The following is a 13,996-nucleotide window of genomic DNA, read 5'->3' as shown; positions in this document are numbered from 1 at the left end:
CTTCACACTTGCTAAGCACTGCACAGAGATGTAGGATTCGAAGCAGCTCAATTCACGTTGTGCCACGGCCGATAAGACCATAACTTGAGCAGGTATACATGAAAGTAAGGTTTCTTTGATAAGTAAGGTGTTCAAGAAGAAGAATTTTTTTTTTGGGGGGGGGGTGGAGGTGATTTAGAAAGATTTTTCAGGAAACATTCTTAATATTAAAACTAAACAGTAAACAACACTTAAGCAAGGATTGCTTTGAAAACTTCTTATTCCTTAACACCTATGTTCACAGAAGCCCCCCCACAAAAAAAATTTATGTAACCTAATGAAGAAATAGCCTCTGATTTAGCCAAATGCAGCCCATCACCTGGTAGATGTTGAGGGGGCATATCACAGAAATAGTGGCCGCATCCAGATTCTCAGACACTCAGGGAAAGACCCTTCCACTGCATTTCAGAATGTGTGTGCGCAACACAGATGACTAAACTTTTACTCTCAGCCTCTTCTCTGTGTACAGCAACTTTGTGGCTTTTTAAAACATTCCAATATAAACTGTGAAAGTAATTGCTTCTGCAAGTGTCCAGAGGAGATTATCTGAAGGTGCTTTTTATCAGCAAGGCTGAAAACACCTTGGTATTTCAGGAAAGCAGTAATTTCCTCTATTTTTGTATTAAAGCATGGTTTTGGGCAGATATGTCCATAATTCTTTAAAATAAAAAAGATTCTAGCTGTAAAATTCATTAATGGTAAGACAGCAATTCTGTCACCTGGAAGGAGAACTTTCTGGCCAAGCAGAAAGGCACTCTTCTTAACAAAAGAATGCCTGTCATCACACAGAATAAGGTTAGAGACACTGACATGGCTCCTGATTCCAGACTTCCTATTCAACACAGAGCAAAATTAGCAACATTTCTGCACAAATTTGCTTTCATGTTTAAATGAGAACTCAGCAGTGGTCAGAGAGAAAGCAAGTCACACAGATCCCGAGCACCCCCACCATCATGGGGGCCCAGCGGCGCTGAGGCACCCCACTCAGGCAGGAGGTTACATTTTAGGTGTATTAATCCATCTCTGATGAATTTACAGGGAAATGTTTGAGTATTGGTCATACCTTCCTATATGTGCTTTTTAAATGCCTTCATATTAATTCTTTCCTTTGATCTACTCAACTCTCACTTTTATTTTATTTTTTCATAATGGAAAGAAATGCTTTTAATAAAAATCAGAAAACACCAAGTGATGCAGACACCTCAGGGTGACAGGCTGAGGATCCAAGAAGAAGAAAAGAGTTCTTTGTTCCAAGCGTGGCAGAGTCTATCGGGATCAACTCTCACTTTTAGAAGCAGAGAAATGGTCTCCAGCTCACAGTCTAAATGGCTGAGCCCCATCAGGCAGTGGGTTTGTGGTTCGGCTTAAAGTCAGCTCTCCTTCAAATGGTACCTCAATTAAACCACAGTTCCGTGAGTGTATAATGACCAAACGGTGTTTTAAAGGGAAAGAGTTTTGAATTTGCGAGGAAAATCTAAGCTGTATCTCTAAGCTATTTAACAGCTGTGTGACCTTGGACAAGTCACCTATCCTGCAACTCAATCACCTCAACAAGAAAATGGTAACCACAACCATTTGCAGGGAAATTGGGCCAATAAATATAAATCTGCTTTATAATATGCAAAGTGCTAGATGAATATGTTATTATCATTATCACTATCATGGGAGAATATTAATAAAATAGGCATTATGTGGTGTTATTGCTAAGAAATGTTTTTTAAAAACAATGTCCTTTTCAAAGTTACGGAATAAAAACTAGGCAACATATGTAAATGAAAACCTACCACCACTGAAGATTTCTTTAAAGCCTCATTTTTCTAAAGGCAAATAAAAGAAAAAATGTCATCAGAGTGGCTACATCTAGAATAACTCAGGACTCTTCCCTATTTTTTTAGTTTAATTTCTAGTTTCCTTAAATACTTGTTATTTTATTATTTATTGCCTCATAATTACTTTATAATCTAATTTTCTGCATATCAAAATCACTGGCAGTCAAAATTTGAAGGAAAATGGCATCATCTAAAATTATTTTAAAAAGAAAAATAAATCAAAGAAGAAAAGCATAACAAAACATGAGTGAGGGAGAACCACGTAAATAAGAGAAGAAACTGTTGTCTTGTTAATAAGTAAAGTCTACAACAAAAATGATACTCGATGTACCCCCACAAGGCAGTGGTAACTATGGCAACAAGAAGAGATACAAAGTACTCAGAGTCAGTCAATCCAATACCTAATTAATATACTAAGTATATTTCATGTATATTTTTATATGAGACTGAATTATTTTATGTCCCTTATTGATGTAAAATTACTCACTTTAATAGCTACTCCTTTAGTTTATAAAGAGATGAAAATTTCTGGGTCTCCCAACTAATGTACTAAATAAACATAACTTTTAAACACACAACCCATGAACCAGGGTCAGCAACAACTCTCATTTTCTACCTCCAAGTAATGATTTTTAAGTCCAAATAATTTTAGTTCAGAAATCTAACAGGACAACTGTCCAATGATAGCAAAGAATAATTTACATATATTTTATTTAAGACATCAAATCCTAATTATTTAGACATAAAGCGTTTGATATTACTATTTAAAAGTCTCTCTCTTCAATAATGGAATGTCAAAATAGCAGTGCTGTCTGGGTAGAGAAACCCAGGCAATCTTTGGCTACAGGCCTCTTAAGAAAGCAAAATCCACTGCCTCATTCCATCACTCATTCCAATCCTTTGAACCTGCACTCCTATCCAACCATTTTGCTGGATCCTTTATCCCTGAGCTCTTCTGCATTGACTATACCCTTACAGGGTATAAATCCCAAGTTCAGGAAATTTTTATCATAAAATAGGCATGTTCCCTCCAAGGAGACTGAGTTATCAGGGCAGTTTTTCTGTGTGTTTTTTCCAAATCCTTGGTACCTATCATCAAGGCAAAAAGGTGCCTCACACCATTGACCTGTTGGAGAGAAGCAGGGGCTCCCTCCCTTTGGTCCTGGATACATTTTAGAGGTAGAGTTCTCTGCTATAGTCAGAGACATTTCCCTTTAGCACTGAAGTTGGAGACAAGAAAGAGAGGCCTGGCAACACCCTGGGGGAAATGTATAAAGGAGAGAAATGTTTTATTTGGGGTGCCCTCCAACCTCCTACACCCACATAGCTCTTACGAGTTCATAGAACTAAGAAAGGAAATGTCCGCATCCCTCAGATCTGACACTGGGAAGAAGCTGAAGTTATTAGAATTTCCTAGGAGATTCCCTGGGATGATGAACCTAGAATCTGAGAATCTGGGAATCCCGTTTTGGTCCTGGGGAATGAATGCTGTGCAGTGCTGGAACCCAAAGCTGTAATTCTATTCCTGAACAAAGATGCTTCTCTGCTTGCGTCTGGGTGGCCCACTCTCCCACAGCTCTGAACGGTGAGCAGGTTGAGGACCCACAGCAGTGCTGCTGTCTGGTCACTATCCCGTGACAATGCTGAAGAGACCAGCTATGCGTGTGGACTGCAGTGATTTGTTGGGTAAAGCTGCATTCTGAGACAGCCAGAGATGGGGTCACAGTGGGCAGGAGGATGTGTCAGAGGCAGATTTCAGGTCGAGAGGGTTATTTTTGGAATACTCTGAGGAAGCGGGGGCGTGGCTGCCCACACTGCACCAGGGCTTGGTGCTGCAGGATATAGTTTTCAGAGTTGTCAGTCCCTCAAGCCTCATAACTAAAAATAAGTACCTACTTATTAAAGCAGATTTATTTTTATTCAGACTTTTGTATTTTTGCACTATTTGCTCCAGAATTGATTTTTTCAAAATATTTTGTCTACAACGCTTATAATTCTGCAAAGTCCATAAACTATAATCTATGCCTTGATCCCAAGAAAACTGGCTTTCTCACTTCCATGTTCTCTGGTACTTGCAGAAAAAAGAGTTTACATTAAAAGAAGGGCAAAGGAAATTTTTGGAAGAAAATATAGAAGAGATTAAACACTAAGCTGAAAACAATACTCACCGTATCCTAGAAAGGCAGTTAGAGGCAGCCAAACCCTCCCCTCACTCCCAAGAACTCTCCTCTGGCCCAGAGCCTTGTGCGCACTGTGAGGCAGCTCCCAGCAGGCCTGGGGGTGTAGGTGTTTCAGAGCATCTGGCGGTGAAACAAACTAGTCATTCAAATCTCAGCATCTCCATAATTTATAACTCGACACCCCTAATCGCAGCTGGTCTGTAACTTGGGATACAGTTCTCTGTTCCTTATTTTTTTTTAAAGCAAAATAAAGTTAACTCCCCTTTTTAATGAGAAATGTTTGTTATATTCTTTTCTATCTTGAAAACTCTTACTATTAATATTCTAACTGACACCTAAGAAAACAGCAGAGTGCCTGCACGAAGGAATGGTACGAATAGATGCTGTCTCTATCGTTAATAAGAACCGGCATGTCACTTAGTTGTCTTACAGCAGTACAGATGTTATCATAGCTGTTGACATTTTTCTAGACTACAATTGAGGATATTCATTATGAACTCTAATTAGGTTATCAGTCTCCTCTTGCTTAATTATCAGAATATCCTCCTTGAGTTAATTGTAGGTACCAAGCTCCTGCCCTTAGGGTCATCTTTTAACCCAATGCAAATAATTTCCTTCATCTTCCCAAGAACTCCAGTTTGTCCCTGTCCCTCTACATGGCCCACGTTACCACACCAAATACTGATGAGTCACTACAAAGATGCTTTAAAAATTACTGTTTTATTTTTTAGGGCAGTTTTAGGTTTATAGAAGAATTGAGCAGATAGTGTGAAGGGTTCCCACATACCCCCTCACTCTACTCCCCAACAGTTTGCCTTATTAATATCTTGCATTAGTGTGGTTCATTTGCCACAAATTATAAACCACTATTGACACATTATTATGATGAACTAAAGTCTATAGTTGACATTAGGATTTGGTCTGTGTGTTATATTGTTCTAGGGGTTCTGACAAATGTATAATGCCAGGGCTTCAGTTTCCTTTAGGGTACTCTTACTTTGCCCTGTTGTTTCGGGGTTTCTTAAAGAAAGCCCTTAGAAACTCCTTCTTAAATAGAGCCTATGTCTCTGTTGCAATATGCTATGATCATATTGGAGCCCTATTGATGTGGAGGTCAAGGTATTGGTGAGGGGGAGTGTTCTCGAGTTTTATGATTAAAACCAGTTAGTTTTTTAATGGGCCGGAGTCTTGGGGCTGCGACCTCCAGAAGAGTTTCTTGCCTTTTTCCCTTCATTCCCTAGAGTAAGACATATGCTAGAGGGAACTAGAGCTGCCTGCCTTTCCCCTAGGATGCATGGCCCTGGTAAAGCAGTTTCCCTGAGGGCAGGACCTCAGTTCTCTGATGTATCTAAGAAGAGTTGTTGTTCAGTTTGTTCAGCATTTTTCCTGTTGTGAGGATGGGAGTGATGACTTACAAACTCTTCCCATGTCAGAATCATGATCTACAATCTGCTTTTAAATGTGATGATTCTCACGAACAAACAATGTCAGGAAGAAGCCTGCACAGAGCCAATAATGAACTCTCAGAAAGAAAATCTACCCAAAGCAATCTATAGACTCAATGCAATCCCTATTAAATAACAAGGACACATTTCACAAATACTAGAACAAATACTCCAAAAATTTATATGGAACCAAGAAAGACCCCAAATAGCCACAGCAATCTTGAGAAAGAAGTATAAAGTAGGAGGGATCACAATACCGGAAATGCAATAATGAGAATAAGCAAACCATGATTAGGATGGATCATACATAATGTCAGCAAAAGAAGTCAGACACAAAAGGGTACATACTGTATGGTTTCATTTATCAAATGTTCAGAACAAGGACAAAGTAAAAACTGGTAGTGACGGAAATCAGAAGAATGATTATCGTGGCAGGAGCGGGAAAGTGCGTGGCATGAGGTGGGACTCGAGTTAGCTTCTATTTCATGACCCAAGTGGTGATTAAATGGGTGTCACCTCTTGTGTACTTGACTACAATTTTCACTTAAAAGAAAAGAATCTAGCAGTGTATATGCACCGACTTAGAAAGGTAATCATAATATGCTATATCAGCAAGTAGAAAGATAAAATGAATTCTAGATCTCCAATATAATATAATTGTATATTGGTAGAAAAAACAAACAGGTTAGTTATTATATCCACAATAAATCTATAAAGCATTTATTAACAATGCTTATCTCTTGCATTTTTGCTTTATGAAATTTTTAGATTTTTTAAGGAAGTTAGCAATTAGTTACATATTTGAGTCAAAGAATGTCCAGAAGTAATAAAGAAACAGTTTTCTATTTAAACATTCCACGCTTCCACATGTGTTCCCCTGGAGTGGCACAGTATGGTACCCCTGACAGCATATTGTCTGTGGTACCAAGTAGCTGAGTCTTAGCTGCTCTGGTTCTAGCATTCTCTCAGGGACAGAAGGTGAACAGTCCTCTACATGTAATGTCAATGCACTCTCATTAGCCTCACTCAACTTATGTTCAAAGGAACTTCTGTGCAGGTCCCTCTGGAACACTCATCAAGCAAAGCTAAAAACCCCAAAGGCTACTGCACAGATGCCCAACTCAGTCCCAGAGAATGGACGTGTGGTACAGCCACCCATGTCAACCACTTGTTCATGCACTATTTACTTAACAAAAGGCACAAAGGATCACTACCATTTGCCATGTCTTAGGTGTGACACTCAATAAGCTTGCCTGCAAACCTCTAGTTAGACACACCCCAACTTCTGCTAATTTCACTACTAAATGGCCTTTTAGATAATCATTTTTCTCAACCTATTTATATTATAAACTAGAGGCTTGGTGCACAAATTTGTGCACAGGTGGGATCCCTCGGCCTGGCCAGCAATCGGAGCTCATAGGGGCCATGGTAGGTTGGCCAGTCGGGGGAGGGACTGTGGGAGGTTGGCCAGCCAGGGGGAGGGATCATGGGAGGTTGGCTGGCCATGGGGGGTTGGCTATGGGAGCACACTGACAACCAGGGGGCAGCTCCTGCATTGAGCGTCTGCCCCCCGGTGGTCTGTGCGCGTCATAGCGACCGGTTGACCCGTTGTTTGGTCGGTAGCTTAGGCTTTTATATACATAGATTAATTAAAACTTTCTGTCATCTAGTTTTACTTTTTTAGGTTAGTTTTACTTATAGATTAATTAAAACTTTCTGTCACCTAGTTTTAACATGAATATGTTATGAGAAAAAAATGTTGAATCTCTATAAAGTATATTTTTAAAATACTTTAAAAAATGGGTAGCATTTAAAAATGGGTAGCGTTTTTATTATATCGGAATAAAACTATTTAGACAATAAAAATGTTTCTCAGTAAAAACTGAAAACATACCCAATATATGAAAAACATAAGCTACCTATGTTGTATACACATGTGTACACAATCTCTAAAAATCAAAGTTATACTATTTCCCCTCATGGGAAAAATAGAGAACAAATTTTAGCCCATTTTCCTTAAAACAACAACAACAATAACAACAAATATATATTCAAATCAATGACCAGATCAAAAAACAAACACACACAAAACAAAGGCAAATATTTAGAAATTATGCTTAGATTTATAGAATTACAAAAAATAAAAGAAAAATATTAAATAATCATTTAATATCACAACAGTAACAGATTCTCATTATTTTGTCCCATGCAGGTATGAACCAGAGAAAATGAACTTGTAAAATAATGAGGATTAGTCCACTATAAGGAAGAACCAGTTTGTTACAAAAGGCTAGAATAGAAAGCAGGTGCTAAATGAATCCTGTCCATTTTCATGGACTAGAATGGAGCCCGGAAGGCATTTTCTCAACAAAGAGGGTTATAGACCCCAGTAGCTAGCTGTGGGCTCTGCATCAGGCAGTGTGCATTCCTGCACCTCCTATGTCATTATTGCCCCAAATCCGTGATCATAGACTTTCACCATGAGGACACTGAAATGTTTAGAGAACACAGTGGATGCACGAATAAATAAATGCATATGGTTATAAATGATGCAGAAAAGAACAAGTGCATACTAAACATCTTTCCCATTATGCAAATGCATTTTGCTAGTGATCTTTTCTATTTTTACAAAGATGCTCCTCATTACTACTTTTACTATGTGAACTACAAAATTGTGTATCTGTTTTAACAGGAACATATACATAATTACTCTGTGGAGATGTTTTCAAAAGTGTCAAAATATAAATTAACACACTGACACTTTTTTTAGGGCTCCATGTGCCATTCTAAAACATGTTTACAGAATAAATTAGAACATTTGTATGAGGCAGTTTTTGAAGTATCAGTTATTTATTTTATTTTTTGTAAAGTGCTGTTCAGAACCAGTTATGTCACACAGAAAGCCCTCTGGTTATGGAGAAATGTGTAGGTGCACAAGGAAACTCGAGTAACTTTCTGCCCTCCATTTTCTGAGAAGATTCCTTCCTCCTTTGTGGCTGAGTTCCCAACCACAAGCTGAGCTTGGGTCCCCCTGAAATGAGCAGGTGAGCTCTGCTCATAGAAGTCACAGCCCTTTTGTTCAATGACTGCCAAGCACCCTGTTTTTCTCTAAGAAAAGTAGAACAGGCGATTGCATTGGAGATGAAGTGCAGTGTTACCAAATTGGGCTAATTTGTTGCACTTTTGGCCAAGTCAGAAGAAAACTCACTGTCTTTTTCTAAAAGATAAACAGATCACCTACATGTTTTGGGAGATACAAACATAAGGACCTACTATGGCTAAAGACAAAATGATACTAATTAATTACAAATGCTTCAATCTTACCAAGTGAAAATTATTGCACTAAATTAACACAAACACGGGATAATTTATTCCTTAGCTTGCTACAATAGAACTTCAAAATTATAGATGAGATTTTGCCTTAATTGAAAAGAAACATAATTAAATGAAAAACATGTAGTTCTTTTTCCTATACTCAGATTTAAATAATTAAACTTTTTTTCCAATAACCTTCTTGCTAATGAAGTACATTTCCCGGTTCCCCCAACTTATAAAAGTGCACTGAGCCACTTCTGGTTTCCCTCCATGCCCTCTGCAGATGGCAGAAAAAGATTCTACCACTGAGACTTTTACTTCCAAAAGCTTAGATTTGTCCTATCATGAGTGAGTACCATAGAAATCAGAGTCTAGTCCTCTCACTTTAAAAATGAGAAAGTTAAGATTCAGCGTAGTGAATAACAAATTATTATTCATACGGTTGGGACTAGACCACAAGTCTCCTGACTTCCAGGCAGGTTCTCCCCACCATTCCCTAGTGGAATATTAAAACCAACCAATCAAACAAGCAAGACATCTTCACAACAAAAGTTATATTCTGTAGATTTGCTAGTGTTTTTACCTCTGAAGAGATTATCCAAGTCATTATCTTCTTTTTCTTTGATTTTCAAACACTTTGCCTGCTGTACATGTCTGTACAAAGAACAGAAATAAAACCTGGATTCATTATCCTGTGAGGCAGGAATAACTCATGACAGCAGCACACATTTAAATAGAAGCCACAGGGTAAACAATAGAGAACTAATAGGTATTTTGCTCCACAGAAACTTCATCAGAATTTTTTTTTCAATTTAATATTTAAAAAATACATTTTTGTTCAGAAACTCTAACTTTGACATCAAGACTTAAAGGTTCCCCTCCTCCATTATTGCCAAATGTTTTTAAAACTCTCTGGAGAATAATCTCCTCAGATTATGAGAAGGAGCTACTAGGAAGAGTAGGTGGGTAAATAATAATTGCTACTGATGATTTTAGCGCTTATTTTAATCAGAAGATTATATACATTGTGCCCGAATAACTGTATAAAGTAATTTGCTCATATTGCTGAATGTCAGAGAATTAATTAACTTTTAAATGTTCCATTATGCTGTAAGGACTAATTTTGTAACTCGAATGGAACTTTATAAAAATTTGAGGCTCAGAGTTTGTAATGAATGTGGTAGTTTCTAAAATGAAACTTTTCCAGTGTTGCTAATTACCTAATAATTAAATTTTAGGTAGACAGAACTTGAGGTAGTTGATCAATTCATCTGTAATATTTGTGATTTTAATGAAAATGATAATAGCTTGCTTTGCAAAAGTATTTTGTAATTGCACTTGGATAGCAGCTCTCTCATTTTGTCCTCAGGGATAAGCCTTTGAGGTAGGCATGCAAACACTGTTTCAATTTCTGATTTAAATGAGGAATCTCATTCAGTTACTCAAACCTTACATCCTATTCTATCTAATAAAAGAGTAATATGCAAATTAACCATCACTTCGCTACACGCACAAGCCACGCCCACAAGCCACACCCACCAGCCAATCAGGAGCGAATATGCAAATAAACCCAACCAAGATGGCTACGGCCACAGAGAGCAGGAGGGAGGCTTGGGTTTCCCTGGCAATGGAGGAAGCCAAGCTTTCCGCCTGCCCTTGCTGGCCTAGGCCTCCACTCAAGGCTACAAAGTTTCAGTGATAGAAGATACATAAACCCAAACAGAAATGGTGGCAGCCACTGAGCTGGAAAGAGCAGGAGGCTAGGGTTGCCCCCGGTGATGGAGGAAGCCAAGCTTTCCGCACACCCTGGCCAGCCCAGGCCTCTGCTTAAGGCTACAAAGTTTCAATTATAGAAGATACATACATCCCAACAGAAATGGCTGCGGCCATGGAGCAAGCAGAAGGCTTGGCTCCGCTCTAGGCTACAAAGTTTCAATTGTAGAAGATAAATAAACCCCAGATACCAGGGCCTCAGCTTGGGTCGCCAGGGGGCGTGGCCGGCCTGCAAACCACCACAGGCCCCTCGCCCAGGCTGCCTCATGCCCCAAGGGAACCCCCACCCTGATCTGGGACACCCTTCAGGGCAAACCAGCTGGCCCCACCTGTGCACCAGGCCTCTATCCTATCTAATAAAAGAGTAATATGCAGATTGACCATCACTCCAACACACAAGATGGCTGCCCCCATGCGGTCAAAGATCCTGCCCCCATGTGGACACAAGATGGCCACCACAAGATGGCCAGCAAGGGAGGGCAGTTGGGAGGGACCAGGCCTGCAGGGGAGAGCAGTTGGGAGGGACCAGGCCTGCAGGGGAGGGCAGTTAGGGGTGACCAGGCCTGCAGGGGAGAGCAGTTGGGGGGGACCAGGCCTGCAGGGGAGGGCAGTTAGGGGCAAACAGGCTGGCAGGGGAGCAGTTAGGCATCAATCAGGCTGGCAGGGGAGTGGTTAGGGGCAATCAGGCAGAGGCAGGCGAGTGGTTGGGAGCCAGCAGTCCTGGATTATGAGAGGGAAGTCCGACTGCCCGTTTAGGCCCGATCCCAGTGGGCCCTAAATGGGCAGTTGGACATCCCTCGAGGGATCCCAGATTGGAAAGGGTGCAGGCTGGGCTGAGGGACACGCACCCCCATGCATGAATTTCGTGCACCGGGCCTCTAGTATAAGATAAGTGACTTGTACAATAATTGAGGTAATTTTATCTATAGGTTCTATAAATGTGTTTATCATGGTAGAAATACATTCAACTTACCAGTGAGATTTTTTTTTTTTTTAAATTAAGGTTGTTTTTTCCCCCATAAAAACACACACCAAGAAACTGAGAAAGAATTTCTACTGAAATCCCACTTTTGGACCTTGAAAGGAGGCCCTACATAGCTACCGTGGAGCACAGTAACTCCAGGTATTTAGCCACCTGTGGTGCAATGCAGAGACCAGACCCTTAGTGTAGGAAAACCTAGCTGCATGGTTTAGCACCTGTGTCCTGAGCTTGTGATTCAGGTGCCTATTTAAACTCTAAAGGTCTCAGATTCCCAATCTGCAAAATGGGTACAGTACAATTTCACTAATTGCTCTGAACAATTAGTGAAAAAATATTATAAAAAAGTATACAAAGTCTTATGCATCGTGGACATGCATAAAATGTGTGGAATATTTTCATTAATTCAATGTTTATAATTTCATTATATTTTCTCTATATATATCACCAAGATTTCTTTGTTTGCATTCTTACAGGGGAGAATATAAACTGTAGAAAGAGGGCCTGACCGTGAGCGGTGAGCATCTGGCAGAGAGCTAGTCAACATGGAATGCTGAAGGCACATCGTAGGTGCAGAGTAGTAAGCTTCTCCTGGGAAGCTCACATGCCTGACATAAATTTGATGGGGCTTTTAAAAATAATGTAAAAATAAATCCACTAAATTATTGAGTGGCTTTTTATAAACTTGGCAGATACTACAATTAATCACAAATATGTTTTGTCACAGTTTTCCTTTCAAAATTATTACATGACTAGGGAGATACACCAAGGTAAACCCTGTAAACAGATTCCATTACACTTCCTGAGGAAGAGAGGTACTTCCAAGGACTCCAGATTTCATTGAACCTCATTTCATTCTCACGAAAACTCTATAGGTAGGTGTAGGACCTTTGCTATTAATAAAGAAATTGAGGCTCAGAGATATTAAACCACTTGCCCATCTGGGGCACACAGTGAGTTGATGGTGGAGCCAGGACATAAACTCAAGCCTTCAAACTCCAAATCCAGTGTCCTTCAGGGAACACAACATCTTCCATTAACCTAGGGTGTACTGAGCATTTGCAGAGGCTTTGAGATGTCACATGCAGCCCAAAAGAAAAGGAGAATAATAATAATGTCCCTACAGCTGGAGGGAAGATGCCACTTGGCACTGGGCTAGTTGGATCGTTCTGCAGAGGACTCAGCTGTCCTGAACGAATGGTGTGGATGACTGATGGGCTAGGGCAGTGGTCGGCAAACTCATTAGTCAACAGAGCCAAATATCAACAGTACAACGATTGAAATTTCTTTTGAGAGCCAAATTTTTTAAACTTAAACTTCTTCTAACGCCACTTCTTCAAAATAGACTCACCCAGGCCGTGGTATTTTGTGGAAGAGCCACACTCAAGGGGACAAAGAGCCACATGTGGCTCGCGAGCCGCAGTTTACCAACCATGGGACTAGAGAATTAGACTGGAATAGAAATGGCATAAGCAAGATGGGAGGGAGAAGTGTTCTGGGGACGGGAATAAGCTAATCAACTTACTTGGATGAAGCATCTGTGCTGTGCAAGGAAAGAAAAGATCAAAAGAATAAGCTGGAGCCAAACTGTGGAGAGCCCTGCGTGCTGTTCTCAAGTGTTTGCGCTCCATCCTGATGGTAGTGGGAAAGGTACTGAAGTGTCACATCATAAAAGAGCCTATTGCATACCGCCAGTTTAAATGTTTGGAGATGTTAGGCCAGGAAGGTGCCAAAGATTCATATTTTCAATGGAAAAAGTTAATACCATTGAAATTTGCACATATTAGTATTTCACCAATAATTCTTGAAGCCTGGCTTGTACATTTTATATAGTTATCAGAGCTCCAGGCCCTCTAAACAATCTTTAAAATCTTTACTAATAGTACTGCCGTTGCTGCAGCAAGTCAAGCTACTTGTCTGTCTGTCCTGACGCATTCTCATAAAAGAGTGTATATGACTTAGAGGATTACTGCTTCTGTTGTGAGACCTGCCACCGTCATCCAATAATCTCTGATATCCACTGTTTTTCCTTTTGCCTTTTCCTTAGGATTTTACTACTTTCAGTTGAAAAAGGGAACTGCATGTTCTCTGACACTCTTTCTATGCTTCCATTACTTTTTTCCCCCAGTTTTTAGTTTTTAATTTATTATCCTTTTTTTCTTTATTGAGTAAGGTGTTACATATGTGTCCTTATGCCCCCATTGCCCCCCTTACTCCCCTCTCATGCCCTTACCCCCTGGTGTCTGTCCATTGGTTAGACTTATATGCATGCATACAAGTCCTTTGGTTGATCTCTCCCCCTTACTCCTACCCTCCCCTACTTTCCCTCTGAGGTTTGACGGTCTGATCAATGCTTCTCTGTCTCTGGATCTCTTTTTGTTCATCAGTTTATGTTGTTCATTATATTCCACAAATGAGTGAGATCATGTGATATTT

At 39.9% G+C, this 13,996-nt stretch overlaps 1 protein-coding gene across 1 annotated transcript in view; it reads right to left on the bottom strand.

Moving 5' to 3' along the window:
* L3MBTL4 (L3MBTL histone methyl-lysine binding protein 4) overlaps positions 1–13,996 on the bottom strand; it is a gene marked incomplete at its 5' end in the record, with an annotated part of 276,294 nt that overhangs the window by 75,739 nt on the left and 186,559 nt on the right. Inside the window, one exon of the mRNA XM_080684810.1 lies at positions 9,392–9,462. Within this exon, the coding sequence (XP_080540936.1) occupies positions 9,392–9,462 (71 nt within the window). The remainder of the gene's footprint in view (positions 1–9,391; positions 9,463–13,996) is intronic.

The sequence above is a fragment of the Plecotus auritus genome (assembly GCF_963455305.1).
Source record: "Plecotus auritus genome assembly, chromosome: 8".
Classification (NCBI taxonomy): domain Eukaryota; kingdom Metazoa; phylum Chordata; class Mammalia; order Chiroptera; family Vespertilionidae; genus Plecotus; species Plecotus auritus.
The sequence above is the reverse complement of the archived record's forward strand: the minus strand, read 5'-3'. Positions and strand labels throughout refer to the sequence as shown.